The sequence below is a fragment of the Vicia villosa genome, linkage group LG4 (assembly GCF_029867415.1).
Source record: "Vicia villosa cultivar HV-30 ecotype Madison, WI linkage group LG4, Vvil1.0, whole genome shotgun sequence".
Lineage (NCBI taxonomy): Eukaryota > Viridiplantae > Streptophyta > Magnoliopsida > Fabales > Fabaceae > Vicia > Vicia villosa.
The window spans coordinates 104,736,935-104,755,460 of record NC_081183.1 but is presented as its reverse complement, the minus strand read 5'-3'; the positions used below and the strand labels follow the sequence as shown (position 1 = coordinate 104,755,460).

The following is an 18,526-nucleotide window of genomic DNA, read 5'->3' as shown; positions in this document are numbered from 1 at the left end:
CTAATTTGACTTAATTATTTGTGATATGCAGACATTATGGCCGACCAGCCAGACCATATTATATCCGGGAGGATTGCACAACATGCATTCGTGCGACATGCACAAATACAGATAGTCTCACAGGTGATAAATGGAACCTCTATTCCAGCATATGTACCTGACACGTCAGTTTCAGCAAAGATGATGGATGGGGCCACTACGTAAACTCACTCGGAGCATAGTGGATAGATGCTTTCCACATCTACTTCTTCATCCCGGAGGTGTCAGGATGATGGTGAGGGTACCTCACAGACGGTCGATGATGGATCTCTTGTGCCACCTCCTGATAGTGTGGACCCATTGCACGGGGAGGCTGGTGCACCTGAGGCTCTTGAGGGTTACCTAGAGGGTCCTTTAGATTTATCCCTGTTGACAGGATACGTAGATCATACAGCCAGACATGTCTAGAATAGAGAGGTAAAGTTTATTACACTTATTACTTTTTTGTCCTCAGTGGAAATTTATTACTTCTAACTTTTCTTGTTATTAATAGTGTTTTCTTTGGAAATTTTCAGGATAGGGCTTCCCAGAAATTCTACTACCACGGGCAAAAGATTTTATCTCTACAGCAGCCTGCACAGCCGTGGTTCCAGAATGTCCTCACAACTTCTGGGATGAAGGACCTATGTCACATCGGGTACTCCACTATACACAACAGGATGTTGATGGCATTTGCAGACAGGTGGCACTCAGAGACTTCGTCATTCCATTTGCCTCATGGTGAGGTTACTATTACTTTGAACGACATCGCATGCCTCCTGCATATACCTATTCGGGGCACCCTCCTTTGTTACGGTAGGATGATGAAGAAGGAAGCGAGAGAGGCTCTAATTGAGGAGCTCAGGGATGATCTAGAGGATGCGCTTGAGGAGGTGGAGAGGAACTGTGGCGCGTACAAGATGTTTCACTTCTTGACGCAGAGATATGATGGTGAGCTCCTTACGATACAACTGGATGCTGGTGACCCAATTGAGGTAGAGATACTAATACTAGACAACATGTGATGAGGTGTTACTTCCTATTTTTGTTAGGCACTCACCTGTTTGTGGACACGAGCTCCTCCTATTTAGAGGTCGCTTATCTGAGGTACTTTTCGGATACCGCACGGATCCATGATTACAACTGGGGAGCAAAAACACTGGCGTACAACTACTTAAGACTCAGAGAGAGATTTTTATGGAAGGAAAGGACTGTGACAGGAAGTTGTTCACTCTTAGTGGTAACAATCTTATATACTTCTACTTTTTCTCAAAGTTGTTCATTGTATATTTGTGATAATGTTTGATCCCCGTGTTTTTTATTTTCATTTCACGGGTGGATATTATAGCACTACCCTGTGATCATTGGTTAGGGAAAGGTGGATGGTTACACTGAGGTCATGCCACGTGCTCGTGCCTTCGTTCCCCTCAGAGGGAACCAGGTGTCGGATCCTTACAGATACTATCGGGACCACATGGCTGCCTAAGACACGTGATACGACTGATACGCTGCTCACTACGAAACGGTTCCATGGGATGACGTTGCACTATATTCTGGATGGTTGACATGCAGTTTGACCATCACTGTTCGCTATCTTCCGGAGTGAATCATGCGGTAGTTCGGCTACTGTTAAACGATACCTCGCAACCCTTCTGTTTCAGCTCCTATCTTGATGACCCGTCGGCAGATGGATGAGGCCTTTGCAGACTTTGAGCATCACATGGTTCCGGATGAGGCTCGGGCCCATATTATAGGTAGACTAGAGTTGTGTCGACGGGTACATCACTTGGTACTTCACTATGTCACACTCCTACATGCTCCCCACTGTAGAGGGATAATCGCCCAAACTAGCTCATAAGGAGATACTGCAGACTCATCAGTCTCAGTTGGACCTCACATAAGATGTTCTTCCTTGCTGTCTTGAGATACTTGAGATGGCGCAGACAGGCATTGGCGCTGATCACAGATGTATACTGGATGTTATCAAGAGGGTGGCATATGTGTGTTAGCTGGAGACTTTGACCAAAGGATCATAATGCTTTGAAATGTTGTGTTATGAAGAAGAAATGATTTTTGTGAAGCTATTATGAATCTTTTCCTTGAAGGAGAAGATTTGTTTCTATCGAAGGTTGTGACTAAAAATATTTTGTAATCTTCATAAGTGCTCTTCGACAACAGCGTTGGCAGAGTCGAATCTTTGAGCGGGAAGATTTAAAATTCAAATGGAACACCTCTGCCTGACGAACGCGTGGAAGTATCTGAAGCGAAGCAACGTTTGAAATATTGAACGTGGCAGTAATCTATGTAGAGACCGTTAGGGTCTAACTAGTATAAATAGGAGTTTTAATGTTTAGATTTGGTGTGATCAAATTGATATACAAAAATTCACAAAATTACTCAAAGTACCGGCGTAAGAGAAAAGATTCTTTGCTGAAACAATGTATCTATGAAGAACACCATGTTTACCTTCCATATTATTTATTCAATGCAAGTCACATTTATGTCGAAAGTTATTTTGTCATTATCCTTACATTTACAAATTCATTTCGTTTAAGTCATTTATTTACTAAAATTTAAGTTAGAAAGTTTTCTACATTCAGTCTATTTACATTTTTATCATTCATTTCCAGTATTGTCGGAAACTCTTTTAAAAGATCATTATCTGTTTGTTTTACATTCGAAATCATTAGTCTTTAACTTCTACTTAGAGTTATTGTCAACAAACTCTTAAAAGTTAACACTAGTTTAAAGATCTTAATAACATTTATAAACCAGAAATACCATTAGTCATGAACCAAATCACTGAAACACGAATCCTTAAGACACATGTCCTAGGATCAATCTAGTCGATCCTGTAATTTACCAAAGTTTATATTATTGGAAGACTAGCGGTTGTTTGTCAAAAATTACTGGTAAACAATGGGGCATTTTGTGCCATAGACATCGTGCCAGGATAGGTGAGGCACTTGACGTAGAGGCAGAGTATCCAGCAGACGACGCAGTGGACGCAGAGGTGGCGCGAGAGGCATATGACAGGATGAGGATGTTATCCGGCACACAGTAGTGATCGTGCTGATTATTTTGATATTTGTATTTTTGCTAGATTGATTTACTTTATTTTGATTATGCATAACACAAATTGGATGATTTATATGATGTATTCTTTTTGTGTATTATATACCATTGCCTTTACATTACACTACTTTGATGTACTATATTTTGATGTTAAAAAAATTGGAGTTTTAGAGTGAAATGTTGTTGATTTCAAATATAACATAATGTTCCGTAGGTACATCTACGAAACATTATGTTTTTAACATGTTCCGTAGATATATATACGGAACATTTCCTGAACTGAATTAATTTGAATTTTCCTAATGTTCACTATGTTTTTAATGCTTCCGTAGATAAGGCTCCGGAAATGGACAAATTTTGGCAAAAAAATGCTTCATGATATGCATCTCTAAAATTAGGGGTATAATTAAAATTTCGCTAGATGCGTAAGACCACTTGCAATGGGGTGTTGAATATATTTTTCAATAGTTGAATGCTTACAAAATTTGGTTGAATGAGGTGTGACACGGATTAATTTGTATTGAAAACATTCAACATGTTGAATGAGAAATGAGTGGGGTCCACTATAATACTTTGCAAAATCTTATTGGTTGTTGTGATTGTTTATATTTTTATCCCACCTTAATTATTTGGAGTCAATTATTTTAGAAAATCAATTATTTATTTATTTTTAGCTTAAATGCACTTTTGGCCCTTGTAAGTTAGCGAGTTTTTGATTTTCGTCCCTGTAAGTTTTTTTTTGTCTGAGTCTCTATATTTCACTTTTGCGTTCGTTTTAGTACCTAAAATCAAATCCGCAAAAAATTTCGCAGGAAAATCCGCAGGAAATCTGCTGATTTTCCTGCTGATTTTGGATTTAGGGACTAAACCTCAAGTAAAAAGTAAAGGACTCAAACAAAAAAAAACTTACAGGGACAAAAATCAAAAACTCGCTAACTTACAGGGACCAAAAGTGTATTTAAGCCTTTATTTTTATTTTCACCAAAATTCATCATTTTTTTTGTCGATAAATAGAGCCTTGGTTCATTTGATTTGGACCAAAGAAAAAAATCTATTTTTTCTCTCTAATTTATCTATTTAGCCTCCAATAAATTATTGTTTGTGAGTTGAGTCTATTATACTAATTAAGTTATGTGTTTCATTTTATGTGTGTTGTGTGTTTAGCGTATTGTATTGTATTTTAAATTGTTTGTAATTTTATTTGTTTTAATAATGACTATCCCTATACCTCGTCTTTATTACTTGCAAATAAAGAAAAAATTAAGAATATAAAATTAAAATAAATTATTAAATTAGAAAGAAAATTAAAATAAAATAATTAAGTCTTAATTATTTTAATTTAATTTCAATTGACAATTGTTATTAATATATAATCACATAAACATAAAAGAAAATAAAAATATGAAATAAAAGTGGTGGGGTAGGGTGTTGAATTTTATTAAACAAAAAATATTGTAAAGAGTAAAAGTTGAATGATGGTGTTGAATATGTAAATTATTGTAGATAGTCTAAGAGTATACAACACTGAATTTTTTTTGAAAAAGGCTAAATTGCATTAAAAAAGAAAGTACAACGAGTGCAGGATTGCAAAGGTAAAGTATCTCAGGCCACACATAAGGCCAAACAACATCCCTACTCAATGCAAAAAAATAGACAATGTTGTTACAACACCAAACCAAATTTGGAAACACACTGTCTGCACCAGTAGCAACAGAGTAGCAGAACCAAAACACCCTACAACCACAATACAAAATATGATACACAATTGAAATTATTGAGCTGCCACCAATCAAGATAACGCTGCACCGAACCGAAGACACCAGTCCCACAATAAATAGGACAGAGCCAAAACCGCTGACGAGCTAATCCACCCACAACGCCGATCCGAAGCCGCCGACGAGCTAATCCACCCATAGCGTCTGATAAAATAAACTCTGCAGCCTCAAGACACATCAACTGCCTTGGAACAAAAAACAAACGATTGATGAAAAGCTGCCAAGCATGCCAGACCGTCCAGGCAAGAATAGTATCGCACCCAGGAGCCGATCCTTGTTCACGCAGAATGCTCCACCTGTACTCCAAAATCGCTGGGTGTGACCGAAAAATCGCTGGCCTCAATTCCAAAATAAACGACATACATCAACAGATCCCGACGACCACGCTGCGTCCACCAACAGTGATAAGTTCTACAATACTATACACATAATCCTCTCTATACGGAAGCTAGACGCCCGAATTGGAAGCAAACTAAAGAATTCACTGGGCACTCGAACTGGAGAAGCACAGTCTAGGACTGCTCAGCCACTGAACAAGGGGTGGCAAAATCCTTTCACTTCTCCATGACAAGATTTTGATTTCTTCAACCCAATGTTCTGTCGGCCTATCCTTTTCTCTAAAAGTTCTTTCCTTGCGACCTTTCCAAATTATCCAAATGCTAGCAAACCATATTACACTAAATTGATCTATTTTGTTTTTGCCTGTTTCGCACAACCCTCTGAACTGTTGAAAGTTTACTATTGCTACATTATGCATCGCCGTGGATACATTTAGCCATCGTAGGGTCTTGAACCATACCCGCAAACTGAAATCACACTCAAAGAAAAGAAGAGAGACACTTTCTAACGACCCGCAACCATATGAACATTCAAATTGATTATCGTTCAACACTCCTCGCTTACGTAAATTGTCCTTAGACGGTAACCTGTCTTGAAATAACCGCCACACTAAAGCTGTTACCTTTAGCGGAATAAATTTGTTACACGCCTATGCAAGTTCCTTTCTTTCGACATCAATAGGCTTCTCCATAATTGTGTTGTAAACTTCTTTAACAGAATAAGTAGAATAAGTACATGAGCCCCACACCCACTTATGCGTTCTCTCCATAGTAATTGACACCCCTGCAACTTATCTTTTAATTCATTGTCAATCGCACTCTCTTCTTCTATCAAGTTTCTAATTCAAGAGATATTCCTTTAGCCTACTCCTACTGCCCATAGTATAAAGTTTTTGAAATATTCTCTAAAATAGAGGACACAGAATCCTTATTGTCATCCCCTTTTTCTATTGAAAAAACACATAATGCATAAATATTCTCATGAGAGAATAAGACTTGTTTGTTACACGTAACATAAAAATATAGTGTACAGGCAAGGTAAAGTATATTCATATTATCACCAAAAACTATATTCAACCTTTTTTCCTATAATTAAAAGGTTACTTTTTTAAACTAATTTTTCTGAATAAACTTAAAAAAAAAAAGAATTTAATCATTTTGTTTGTTTTTATTTGTTTTTACTTCAGCAATATATTAATTCCTTTTTTTCAAACAAATACAAATAACGTTTCAACTCCTATTTTTTTCAATAATGTTAAATATTTTCAATTTTTAATTTTGAAAGAGGTAGCGGCAATTCCTAGAGAGAGAATCAAGAGAGAGAAAGAGAGAGTGGTGAAGAAGAAGATAACCCAGCTTGCTATCTCTCACAAAACGCAACTATAATGTAAGATTCCAATTTCCCAATTTTCTCTTTTATTTGAAATTTCACCTAAAAATCCAATGTTTTTCATTTACACTTTTTCAATTTCATTTCAGTAGGAATTTCCCAATCAGCAACAAATTCAATTTGTTGACCTAAATTTATCCCCTTTCTCTTCAGGTACTCAATCGATTAACCCTTTTATTGTCAATGAATTGTAATTATTTTGTTTTATTTTGAATTTTATGCTAGTTTTTCGAATATTTCAAAATATAAATTCTGGGGTTTGGTTCTTTCTTGATTATCAATTGAAATTATTTTGTTTTATTTTTAATTGCATGCTAATTTGCTAAATTTTTATTTTTTTTCAAAATATGAATTCTGTGTTTGGTTCTGTTTTGTTTGAATTAATGTTAATTTACTTAAAGTTTGTTTTTTTTGTTTGTTTTGTTTATATGGGTAAAAGATCATGTTGTCGAGAATGGATAGTAAGAAGAATAGTTTGGTTTCTGGAAACCAGAAGAAATTGTTAAAGGATGTTGACACTATGAGTAAAGCTATGCATTTGGATAGAAATGCTTCAAGGAGTTCAGTATCTGGTTCGAATTCAAACTCTCGAGCTAAAACCACGGGAAAACCTGTATTTCCGGATTCAAAACCAAAGGCTAAAGGAAGTAATAGTAATGATGATAATGATGGTTTGCAAAAGGATAAAAGGTCTATATGGAATTGGAGGCCGTTGAAGGCACTTTCGCATATCCGAAATAAACGGTTCAATTGTAGTTTTTATCTTCATGTACATTTGATTGAAGGGTTGCCGTCTACTTTTAATGGTTCGAGTTTTTCTGTGTATTGGAAGAGGAGGGACGGGGTTTTGGTGACTCGTGCGGCAAAAGTGGTTCAGTCTGTGGTTGAATTCGATGAGAAGTTGACTTATACTTGCTCGGTTTATGGTAGTAGGAGTGGACCTCACCATTCTGCGAAGTATGAAGCGAAGCACTTTTTGCTTTACGCTTCTCTTCTCAGTGCACCGGAGCTTGATTTGGGGAAGCACCGAGTTGATCTCACGAGGTTGCTTCCTCTTACTCTGGAGGAGCTTGAGGAGGAGAAGAGCTCGGGTGAGTGGACTACTAGTTTCAGGTTATCAGGAAAGGCTAAGGGTGCTGTGATGAATGTCAGTTTTGGGTATACGGTTGTTGGTGATAACGCCAGCGCGACCAAAGATGGCCATAATGCTCCTAATGTATTGACTTCGAGGCAGAGTAGTCTTGCATTGATGAAACCAGATGTTAAACAGAGACAGTATGATGGAAGCAGTAGTATGAGGCGTGCCGGAAGTTTTCAAGGTGCTTTACCCGTAGACGCTCCTCCAGCTAAAAATCTTAGCAGACTGTACTCGTCTCAAGCTGTAGAATCGGTAAAGGATCTTCACGAGGTGTTGCCATCTTCTAAGTCTGCACTAGCCAGCTCAATAGGCGTCTTATATAAGAAATTTGATGAGGAAAAAGAAAGCAGATCTGAGGACAACAAACCTGATCCTGATTTGTCAAAAGAAAATATTGAGGTAATCAAACCAGATGCATGTGCTTCATCTGATATTGGAAAAGAAACGCCGGAAGTGCATGCGGTTAACGATGAAAATACATGCCCAGTGCTTGACACCCCTGAACTCGATGTATCTCATGAAAACCTAGAGACAAATACACAAGATGACTATCTTTTACTTGATTCCGAAAAAGAAAACCCTGAAGACTGTCAAGATAAGGATTTTTTGGTCGTTGATAAGGGTATAGAAATCTCGACAATTGAACCTGTTAAAGTAGAGGAATCGTTCACAAAGGCTTCTGAAGATGCTTCTACAGTTGCTGAAGATGCTTCTACAGTTGATAGTACTTTTATCGCTGATACTGCAGGCTTACAAGTATCTTCTGAAGATACTTTTATACATGGTTCTCTTCATGATGCAAATGATGGTTCTAAGGATCAAACAGTGGTAGATGAATCTGCTTGCGAAGATGATGATTTATTAACAAATGAACTGCTGCAAGAACTAGAAGCTGCTATAAATAGTGTTTCAGATTTGGAGACGGTGGCCCTAGAATCTCCAAAAGTTTTGGAATTCAAATCTGAATATAAGATGAGAAAGACAGATAGCTTAGACGATGTTACGGAATCGGTTGCGAATGAATTTTTAAGTATGCTAGACATAGACCACAGTTCAGCGGGCTCAAATTCTGAAAATGAGCCCGAGTCTCCGAGAGAGCTTCTGTTGAGACAGTTTGAGAAGGAATCACTGGGTGCTGGCTTCTCTTTATTTGATTTTGATATGGACTGTGACAACGAAGCTGGTGATGACTATGATGCCTCTACTGGATCTGAGCAGTTGAACTTTTCTGAGGCTATTCATTCATCATCCTTGTTCCAAAACCTGAACAAGGACCATCTTGTTGAGACTCGAGACGTTAAAGGAAAACAAAAGGCTCAAATGCTAGAAGACTTGGAAACAGAAGCCTTAATGCGTGAATGGGGTTTGAACGAGAAGGCTTTTCATCATTCTCCGCCAAAAGACTATGCTGGTTTTGGAAGTCCAATTCAATTACCACCTGAAGAGCTTCCCACATTGCCTCCTCTTGCCGAGGGGTTAGGCCCTTTTCTTCAGACAAAAGATGGGGGTTATCTGCGGTCTATGAATCCGTCAATTTTCAAGAACACTAAAGCTGGTGGGAGTTTAGTCATGCAGGTTTCCAACCCTGTTGTTGTACCTGCAGAAATGGGTTCCGGAATAATGGAAGTTTTACAGTGTTTGGCTTCAGTGGGAATTGAAAAACTCTCAATGCAGGCAAAGGAGTTAATGCCACTGGAAGATGTCACCGGGAAGACAATGCAACAAGTAGCATGGGAAGCTATGCCGGCCTTAGAGGGAACAGAGAGGTTAGTCTATCCTGTTTTGCTACTAAGTCTTAAAAGTAAGAAACAAAAGTTTAAAAGTAAGAAGTTTGATGAAATTGAGATTAAGATTTCAAGAGATGAAAAATTGGGATTTTTTATTTAGTTAAATTTGATATTTTAAATGGTAAGTTTTAACTGAATAATGTTTCTGATTGAATTATGCTTTGCTTTATTTAGGCAATGTCATTTGCAACCAGATTCAGTAACAGGTCAAGATGCTATGTGTGTGCAAAGGGACTTGAAAGGAACACCACCATCTGGACCGAAGTCTGGCAACTTTAATTCAAGATCAGTGGCCAACCAAACAGGCTCAGAGTTTGTTTCAATTGATGATCTTGCCCCACTGGCTATGAACAAAATTGAAGCGCTTTCGATGGAGGGATTGAGAATACAATCAGGGATGTCAGAGGAGGAGGCCCCATCTAACATCGTTGCACAATCCATTGGTGAAATGTCAGCTCTTCAAGGCAAGGGCATTGATATTAGCGGATCCCTCGGCATGGAAGGAGCTGCTGGTTTACAGTTGATGGATGTAAAAGACAGCAGTGACAGTGACAGTGTTGACGGGATAATGAGCCTTTCGTTAACTCTTGATGAGTGGATGAAACTCGATTCTGGTGACATTGATGATATAGATAATATCAGTGAGCACACTTCCAAACTTCTCGCAGCTCATCATGCCAACTCTTTTGACTTTATCCGCGGGAGTTCAAAAAGCGGAGATAGGAGACGAGGCAAAGGTTCAGGTAGAAGATGCGGTTTGCTAGGAAACAATTTCACAGTAGCATTAATGGTGCAGCTTCGCGACCCTCTAAGAAATTATGAGCCAGTTGGAACACCAATGCTTGCTCTTATACAGGTTGAAAGAGAGTTTGTCTTACCAAAGCAAAAAATATTTTGTAGTGTGTCCGAGTTACGGAACTACAATAATGACGAGGATGATGAGGGCAATATCATAGCGAAGGTGGAGGAGATCAAGGATACAGAAAAAGAAGAGAAAATTTCCGAAGCAGAACTCATTCCTCAGTTCAAGATTACTGAAGTTCACGTGGCGGGTCTTAAAACCGAGCCACAGAAAAAGAAGCTTTGGGGAACCTCGACGCAGCAACAATCCGGCTCACGCTGGTTGGTTGCGAATGGAATGGGAAAGAACAGCAAGTTTCCAGCAATGAAGTCAAAGGCTGCAGCTAAATCTATCGCTCCGGTTACGACAAAGGTGCAGCAGCCTGGTGAAACGTTGTGGAGCATTTCTTCACGACTTTTAGGTTCTGGAAAAAAATGGAAGGAATCGGCAGCTCAAAATCCGCATATAAGAAACCCGAATGTCATTATACCAAATGACACTGTTAGACATAGTTGAGTGAAAAATGGAGTTCATAATTCAGATTTGTTAGGGTATCAATCAAATTGGACTGGTCCTTCTATAACTGCAAGGGGTATGGTTGGTTATATAGAGAAAACAGCATAAGCATAGTGGACATTTTGCCGTAGGTTTATTTTTCTTTTGTAAAGTTGATTATTACTTTTGCTTGCATCAGTTCTATTTTTGTCATGTACTGTGTGTATATTTCCATCTGGTAAATTATATATTGTGATTGCAAATTTTGGCCTAAAACTTGTGGCCTTGTCCTTGTTACAAAATCTCACTTTGCTGTAGGTCTGGTTCTATTTATAAGAAATTTTTTATTAACTAGTTAATGTATCTGATATATCGAAAAAAGATGATTTTATTGAAAAGAGATGTACTCAAAGCTTTCTTAGTATTTTCTTTAGTCATATACAAGTTTTTGGATTTGGATTGTCTAACTTTATGGCGTGCCATCTGCACCATACCTTTCAGCCGTTCTGAATCATTTGATCAATCTCACGCTTTAGATTGTGCCATATGTTTTTAGCTTTAAAAAAAAACATGAAACAAAAAAAAAAAAGCTTTCATCTTCGTCTTCATAACTTCTCTAAGGCCGTCATCTAAGCCACCCAGTGATTTAACCATTGTTACTGTGTCACCTTGTCATTTTAATTGCCGATTCAACTGCACATGTCATCTTCACTGTTTGCTGCCGTCGTCGCCACCTGTAGACAATCAAAGATCATCAAGCATTATCATCACTTACTATCATACTTGAGATATGACAATTCTAAGAGCACTTACTATAGTACTCCACTTTACTCAATAATTATTTGGTACTGGTTTTATCAAGTAGCGTGATATTGAAACGATTAATTCAATTTTCATTTTATTTTTTTACTTGGATTGTATTATTTTAAACTTACATTAATATTTTTCATCCACCACAAATTTAGCTTTTGTTGAAAAACCATAATAATTCTAGGAGCTTTTCTATATTTGCACTCAATTTGAAATTTATCCAAAATGTTTATCTCTTTTACGGCGTGCTATGCAACATTTTGAGAGATGAACTAATTTTAGTATGAGCAAACATGGTTCTCACCATTATTTGTACATTAGGGGCAGAGTTGTTGAAACTCCTCTCATTTCTGACAAGCCAAATGCGATGGATCGTGTGGTTCCAAGCTACGATTGTCATGTTTTTAAGTTTGGGATGTCATCCTAGCATTGTCATTTTCCAAAATCCCCAGCCGATTTTGGTAAACTTATCCTTCCAATTTTTTTCAGATTTGAAACCCAATGGGAAAAAAGTTCAAATCTGGAACAATCATTACATAACCAACTAAGATGGTGCATTTATATAGGGATGGATCTCAAATCCCATGGTTAATGCATGCATGAAGAGGAACCCCATGTAGTATAGTACGCGGAAAACAACTTTGTCCATTCTTGTATTTGCTTTAGTGTATATCGAGATGATTTTAAAAATATTTAAATTGTGAATTTTTTAGTTTCTTAAACTTTTTAGACTTTTTGAATGGTCATAAATATGTATTTTTCAAGTCTTTGAATTCAAATCCCACAATATAAGTCACGAAATCATTCATATTTTTCATCATTTATATTTTCACTAGAAAACTAAAATATCTCAAACTAAAAACTCATTTCATTATCTCACTTAATATAGTTTAAAAGAGATGCATTATCATGTATGTTAGCATAGTTCGAATTATTAAATCCGAGTATGCATTATGTCACACGTATTCGGATTCTATAATTCGAAATGTAAGAGACAATATTCATTTTTTTTAATTTTTTTTCATTTGTTGATTTGTCCATGTTGCTATTTCTTGTTGTCAAATGTGGTGTTTAGTTCACGTGTTTGAGCACAATTATCGCTAGATTTTAACGCTGAAACGCATTAACCAAAACTATCATCTCATGTTTGTTTGAAAGTTTAAGAAATTATTCCTAGTTACTTTTTATTTCTTGGAGTGAAATTTACTCATAAAATTTGAAAAATGTATTTCCATATTAATGGGTGGGAATCCTATATTTCCATGCGAATAAAAAATAACCACCAATAACTACCCACTTATATACTACTTTTATCATTTTTGTATTTATTTTTAAAATTTTAAAACTATAAATAAAATAAAATTTTACAATATTCCTAGGAACCTTAATAACTTGTCAAACAAATTGATGGGAACTATTAAGATTCAATGGATATTTGAAAAAAAAAAAAGATTTGTTTAATTTGTGATTGAGTAATGCTACTCTTACACCCAATTCCTACACCCAATACTTACACCAAACACTGTTCACCGTATTTATACGGTGAACAGTGTTTTTAAAATAAAATAATAATATTTATAAAAAATATTTTTTTATTTTTAAAATTACGGACGACACTGTTCATGTACAAACATGCATTAACCAAGTTCAATATTGCATTAACCAAATTTTTACACTGTATTAACCAAGTTTGATGACTGCTAAAAATTATTTTTAATACCTGAATTTTGCATTAACCAACTTCATTACTGTATTAACCAAGTTTTTTCACTGTATTAACCAAGTTTGGTGACTGCTAAAAATTATTTTTAATACCTGGATGTTGCATTAACCAACTTCATTATTGTATTAACCAAATTTTTACACTGCATTAACCAAATTTGAATAATGTTATTCTCACACCCATGAACAGTACTTTACAGTAGTCACCAAATTTGGTTAATGCAATGTAAATTGTTGGTTAATGAAGTTATAAAGTTGGTTAATGACAAAAATTTAAAAAAATAAAAAATTATTTATTATTATAATAATATTTTACTGTTCATAAAATATATATTTTTATTTTAAAAACACTATTCACCGTATAAATACGGTGAATAGTGTTGGGTGTAAGTATTTGGTGTAGAAAGTGGTGTATGAATATCATTACTCTTTGTGATTATGGTTAGTTTGTAAACTTTCTACACTTGTCAGCTGAACTATTAATATTAATAGAGAATTGCATACCTATTATTAATAATTACTTATATTATTAATGGATTATAATTAAGAGTGTAATGGTAGTGCACTGTTAGTGTAAATCAATATTATACATACAACCAATCAAAATTCTAATATTTGCCATGTCATTTCAGTATTTTAGAAATAAAATTGTGTTTTAATTGAATAAATGGTGGTGATTGGTTGATAGTGTAAAATATTTTACACTGTCGGTGTATTACCTTTTTTCTCTATAATTAATTACTATAACATTTAAGAAAAAGTAACAGTAATATTTTTGAATTTAAGAAAAAGTAATGTTATAACATTTAAGAAAAAGTAACGGTAATATTTTTGAATTTAAGAAAAAGTAAGTTAAGAATTTTGAGATAGTGAATGAAAACTATTGATTTTATCTCATTTTAAATTTTTTCTTCTACATATTATTTGCCAATGGTCTAATTTTATGCAAAATGGTGGCAGTCCTCCTTCTATTCCAAATCAACAAAGCAACCCATTCTTTAGAAAAGCACCTTTTATCTCAAATTCACACCATAACCCAAACTTTCAAAACTCTCATTTATCAACAATTTACATCTCAATCAACTAACCCTCACTATGCCTCATGGAACTGAAATATGTAGTATGTTAAAACAAGAAATGGTTCTGCATTCAATCTTTAAGTTTTGATGATAACAATGCATATATTTACATGAAACAATTTATACTCTAATAGTTTCTTAAGTGTGCAGATTCACTATTTTGGTTGATTAGGATTATTATCTATATAATCATCGGAATCAGTGTCATCACATCAGAAGAACTATTCATCTCAATTCTGAAGAGACGTCAGCAGTTCTGAAGAATGTTGACCAACTCATCAGAAAAGGATCTACAAACATTCTGAAGAAAAATGACTATTCAGATACAAGAATTCAGTTCAGAAATGCTTGCTGCTTTTAGTTCAGAAAACAAAATGCCTTGTTCAGATAGGTTGTTGCTCTTGATTCTGAAGACCTCTTTCTGTTTCTAAGGGATTCTCTCTCTTGGAACGTCTGCGTCACTCGATCTCCTCAACAAACGCTCTACTTCAAAAAGGAAGTATATTAAAACTAAAGGACGATCAGAAACTTGCAAAAGAAGCAACATGGTACAAAAGTACATCACCTTTTCTACTTTTGCAGAATGCAGTGTACGATTCCACCATTGATGTGCTCAGTGTTCCCCAAGTCTTTTGGAGCAATTGCGTCTAGGAAAGTGTCGCCTTGTCCTATTCCAATGGTCATATAATCATGGGAATATATAAAAGTGACACTCTCTCTTGAAGAAAAACAACGAACTACAACGCTATTTAAGCTATATTTTCAAACTCAGCAAATAAGCTTCAAAGAGAAAAAGAGAGAAAGAAAGTTCTTAGAGAAACTGCACTAAACACTCCATTGTGAGAAATCTAGTTTCTAAAAATCTATAAGAACACAAGAGTTGTTGCTCATAAATTGTGTTAACATCTGAGCTAAACTGTTTGATGTTTCAATCTGTTTTTTAGAAGCAATATCTTGTAAACATTCATTTGTAAATCTTTTGAGATTTGTTTTCCACAACTGACTATGTTGTTAGTCTGTATATTTGGGAGGGCTAAGGTGTTTTTCTAGACTCTTAGAGATTGTTTGTAATCTTTCAAGATTAGTGGATTAATTCATTTTCTAAGGCGAAATCACTTTGACGGGTGGACTGGATTAGCCTTTTATAAGGTGAACCAGGATAACTGAAAGTGTTATTTTTATCTATCCTTAAGCTACCTCTCTAACCTTTCAAACCTTTTTTTAAGAATCAAAGTTTTTAGAAAACACAATTCAAACCCCTCTTTCTTGCGTTTTTCTCAATCTTTATAATAGTGGTGTGCAATCAAATGATCAAGAATGCGAGACACCACAATTTTGCACTCAAGGTAGCTTAGAAACTACAAACCTCGGTAAAGAAGTTGCACCTGCACCGATTGTGAATACGCATAAACAAAGGTTCCAACAATGAGAGGATGAAGTTCTCAATCAAATATGGCTCAACATTTCAAAGGATCCAATCGTCGGGGTTGATCAAAAAGAAGATTGTTTTTGGAAGAGGAACGGCGAAGCTTATAACAAGCATCGTGGCATCAATTACAAAGAGAGGAAACCGATGCAAATAAAAGGGCAATGGAACAAAAATAATCCACATGTTTATAAGCTTGTTGAATGCTACAAACAAGCCGTGTCTACACAACAAAGTGGGAGTTCCGAGAGCAATATCATGCAAGGTGAAAAGTTTACATTTGAAGCTGCATGGAGATTATTGAAATATGAATCTAAATGGCTCGCAGGTTCATCAGAAGCTTCTACAAAAAGAAGAAAGAATTCAGCTTCAGGAGCATATTCTTCATCTTCTAATGCATTAACACCAACAAGCAGCGAGTACGATCCATCATCACCTATTTTGTCACGTCGTCTAATCGGTCAAAAGACAGCCAAAAGGAAGGAGAAAGAAAAGATTGTGGAAATGTCTTTTACACCCAATCTCAAATATGGTTTTTTGAAAGATGGCTTACAAAAAAATATTGATCTGATGTCAATGTTTGCACATGACTATGCATGCATTGAGGGTGAAAAACTTGAGATAGAGAGAAAAAAGGTTGATGCAAAGATTAAGAAGGCTGAGATTGCCGAGGAAAGATTAAATATGAATGATATGCAAATACTCTCAAAAGATACATCAAATATGGATACAAGAAAACTACAAGCTCATGAAATATTGTGCGACATGATTAGAGAAAAATATGAAATTAATGAGTATGATTATTATTTTGTGCTTAATTAGTATGATTGTGTATTTTGAATTAATTAGTATGATTATAATTTTGTGCTTAATTAGTATGATTATGTAGTTTGGATTAGTATGATTATGTATTATGTGCTTAATTAGTATGATTATGTAGTTTGGATTAGTATGATTATGTATTATGTGCTTAATTAATATGATTATGTATTTGATTTTTATTTTGTATGATTATGAATTTTGTGCTTAATTATTCAAAGCTAAACTAGCCATTATTCAAAGTCAAACTAGCTGTTATTCAAAGTCAAACTAGCTGTTACAAACTAATCTTATAAATAGTATTAACATGCATACTAAACTTCATAATACTTCTTTTCATTCTCTACCTCTTCCATTTTCTATAAATTTGTTATCATCTTCATCTATATCAAACTTCTTTTCACATGGTTCCTTTTAATCCTTCCCACATTGCAAAAATGTTCATGGATTTTATGAATGATGATATAGATGAAGAACTAGCGAGGTTGTTTATGGAAGAAGAAGCCTTGAGTTCTAAAAGGCCTAGATGTTAAAGAAGGAAAATAGACAGGAATCGTAAAGAGGGACATGATCGATTGTTCAATGATTCTTTTTTAAAAACTCCGATATACACAAATGAACAGTTTTGTTGAAGGTACTGAATGCTTAAACATGTGTCCCTTCGTATTGTTGAAGCTCTTGGACAACATAATGAGTATTTTTGAATGATGGTTGATGCAACTGGTAGGTCAAGTCTTTCATTATTATATAAATGCACGGATGTTATCTGTATGTTGGCTTACAAAACATCTGCTGATAGTGTGGATGACTATTTGAGAATTGGTGAAACCATGACACTAAAATGTGTTGATAAGTTTACAAGAGGAGTGATCAGCATCTTTGGGGCACAATATTTGCGAAGGTCCAATGCTGAACACATTAAACGCCTAATGCGAATGAGGGAGGCACAAGGATTTCCAGGCATGTTAGGGAGCATTGATTGTATGCATTGGGAATGAAAAAATTGTCCAGTTGCATTAAAGGGACGATAAGTTCGAGGTGATCATGGGAAACCAAGGGGGTATGATGGATATAGATGCTCTTAGGGGTCGAATATCTTAGGAGAATTTCTTTATGCACTCATACAACTTCTTAGAGACCTGTAGTGAAAACTCCAAAATACCCTTATATTTCGGGTATGCATCTCCAAAGTCACATTTTTTTAGAAAAAAATTGACTTTGTATATGCAACTCCGAAGTCACCTTTTTTTTTCTTGGAAGAAAAGCTGACTACGCATATACATCTCCGAAGTCACCCTTTTTTTAGGGAAAAATTGTGTCTTAAGTGTTGTATATGCGAAGTCATCTTTTTTTAGAAAAAGAGGTGACTTCGCATATGCATCTCTGAAGATACCTTTTTAAAAAAAAAGGTGAATTCGGATGCGCATATCCGAAAATATGTCTAGTACAAAATCCATATCAACAAATCAATAAAGCATAGATTTATCATAAATAATCAAAATTACATAGATAGTTCAACATAAATTTAACATTACATAGTGTTACAAACGAATAATTGAGGACGGCGTAACATTTTGATAACATCTTCTCCCGAACTTTGAAGTTTCGCATCCAAATCGATCGGACCTTTTGAAGAATATTGTTGAAAAATTGTCCACATAACCTCTAGACCGTCGTTGTTCTTGAGCTTAGATGGGGTGAACTTTACTTTTCCTTCGGCATCAAGTGAAGGTGAACGATACCTAAGCTCGACCACCTTCCGATTTTCTGGATATTGCAAGAGAGAGTTCAGTGCCAGAATCTGCTCGGTAAA

The 18,526-nt window shown here is 35.6% G+C and overlaps 3 protein-coding genes across 3 annotated transcripts; all 3 read left to right on the top strand.

Moving 5' to 3' along the window:
• The first annotated feature begins 228 nt into the window (after positions 1 to 228).
• Positions 229 to 1,043, top strand: LOC131597608 (protein MAIN-LIKE 1-like). Its single transcript, XM_058870296.1, has 2 exons — positions 229 to 420; positions 555 to 1,043. The coding sequence occupies exons 1-2, from the start codon at positions 229 to 231 to the stop codon at positions 1,041 to 1,043; spliced, it is 681 nt and encodes a 226-aa protein (XP_058726279.1).
• A 5,392-nt stretch (positions 1,044 to 6,435) lies between these two features.
• Positions 6,436 to 11,231, top strand: LOC131595033 (protein PLASTID MOVEMENT IMPAIRED 1-RELATED 1-like). Its single transcript, XM_058867250.1, has 4 exons — positions 6,436 to 6,593; positions 6,686 to 6,749; positions 7,036 to 9,500; positions 9,696 to 11,231. The coding sequence occupies exons 3-4, from the start codon at positions 7,039 to 7,041 to the stop codon at positions 10,876 to 10,878; spliced, it is 3,645 nt and encodes a 1,214-aa protein (XP_058723233.1). The 5' UTR covers positions 6,436 to 6,593; positions 6,686 to 6,749; positions 7,036 to 7,038; the 3' UTR covers positions 10,879 to 11,231.
• Positions 11,232 to 16,041: 4,810 nt separating this feature from the next.
• LOC131597607 (uncharacterized) lies at positions 16,042 to 16,716 on the top strand. The gene has a single exon (XM_058870295.1). The coding sequence runs from the start codon at positions 16,042 to 16,044 to the stop codon at positions 16,714 to 16,716; it is 675 nt and encodes a 224-aa protein (XP_058726278.1).
• Positions 16,717 to 18,526: the final 1,810 nt, after the last annotated feature.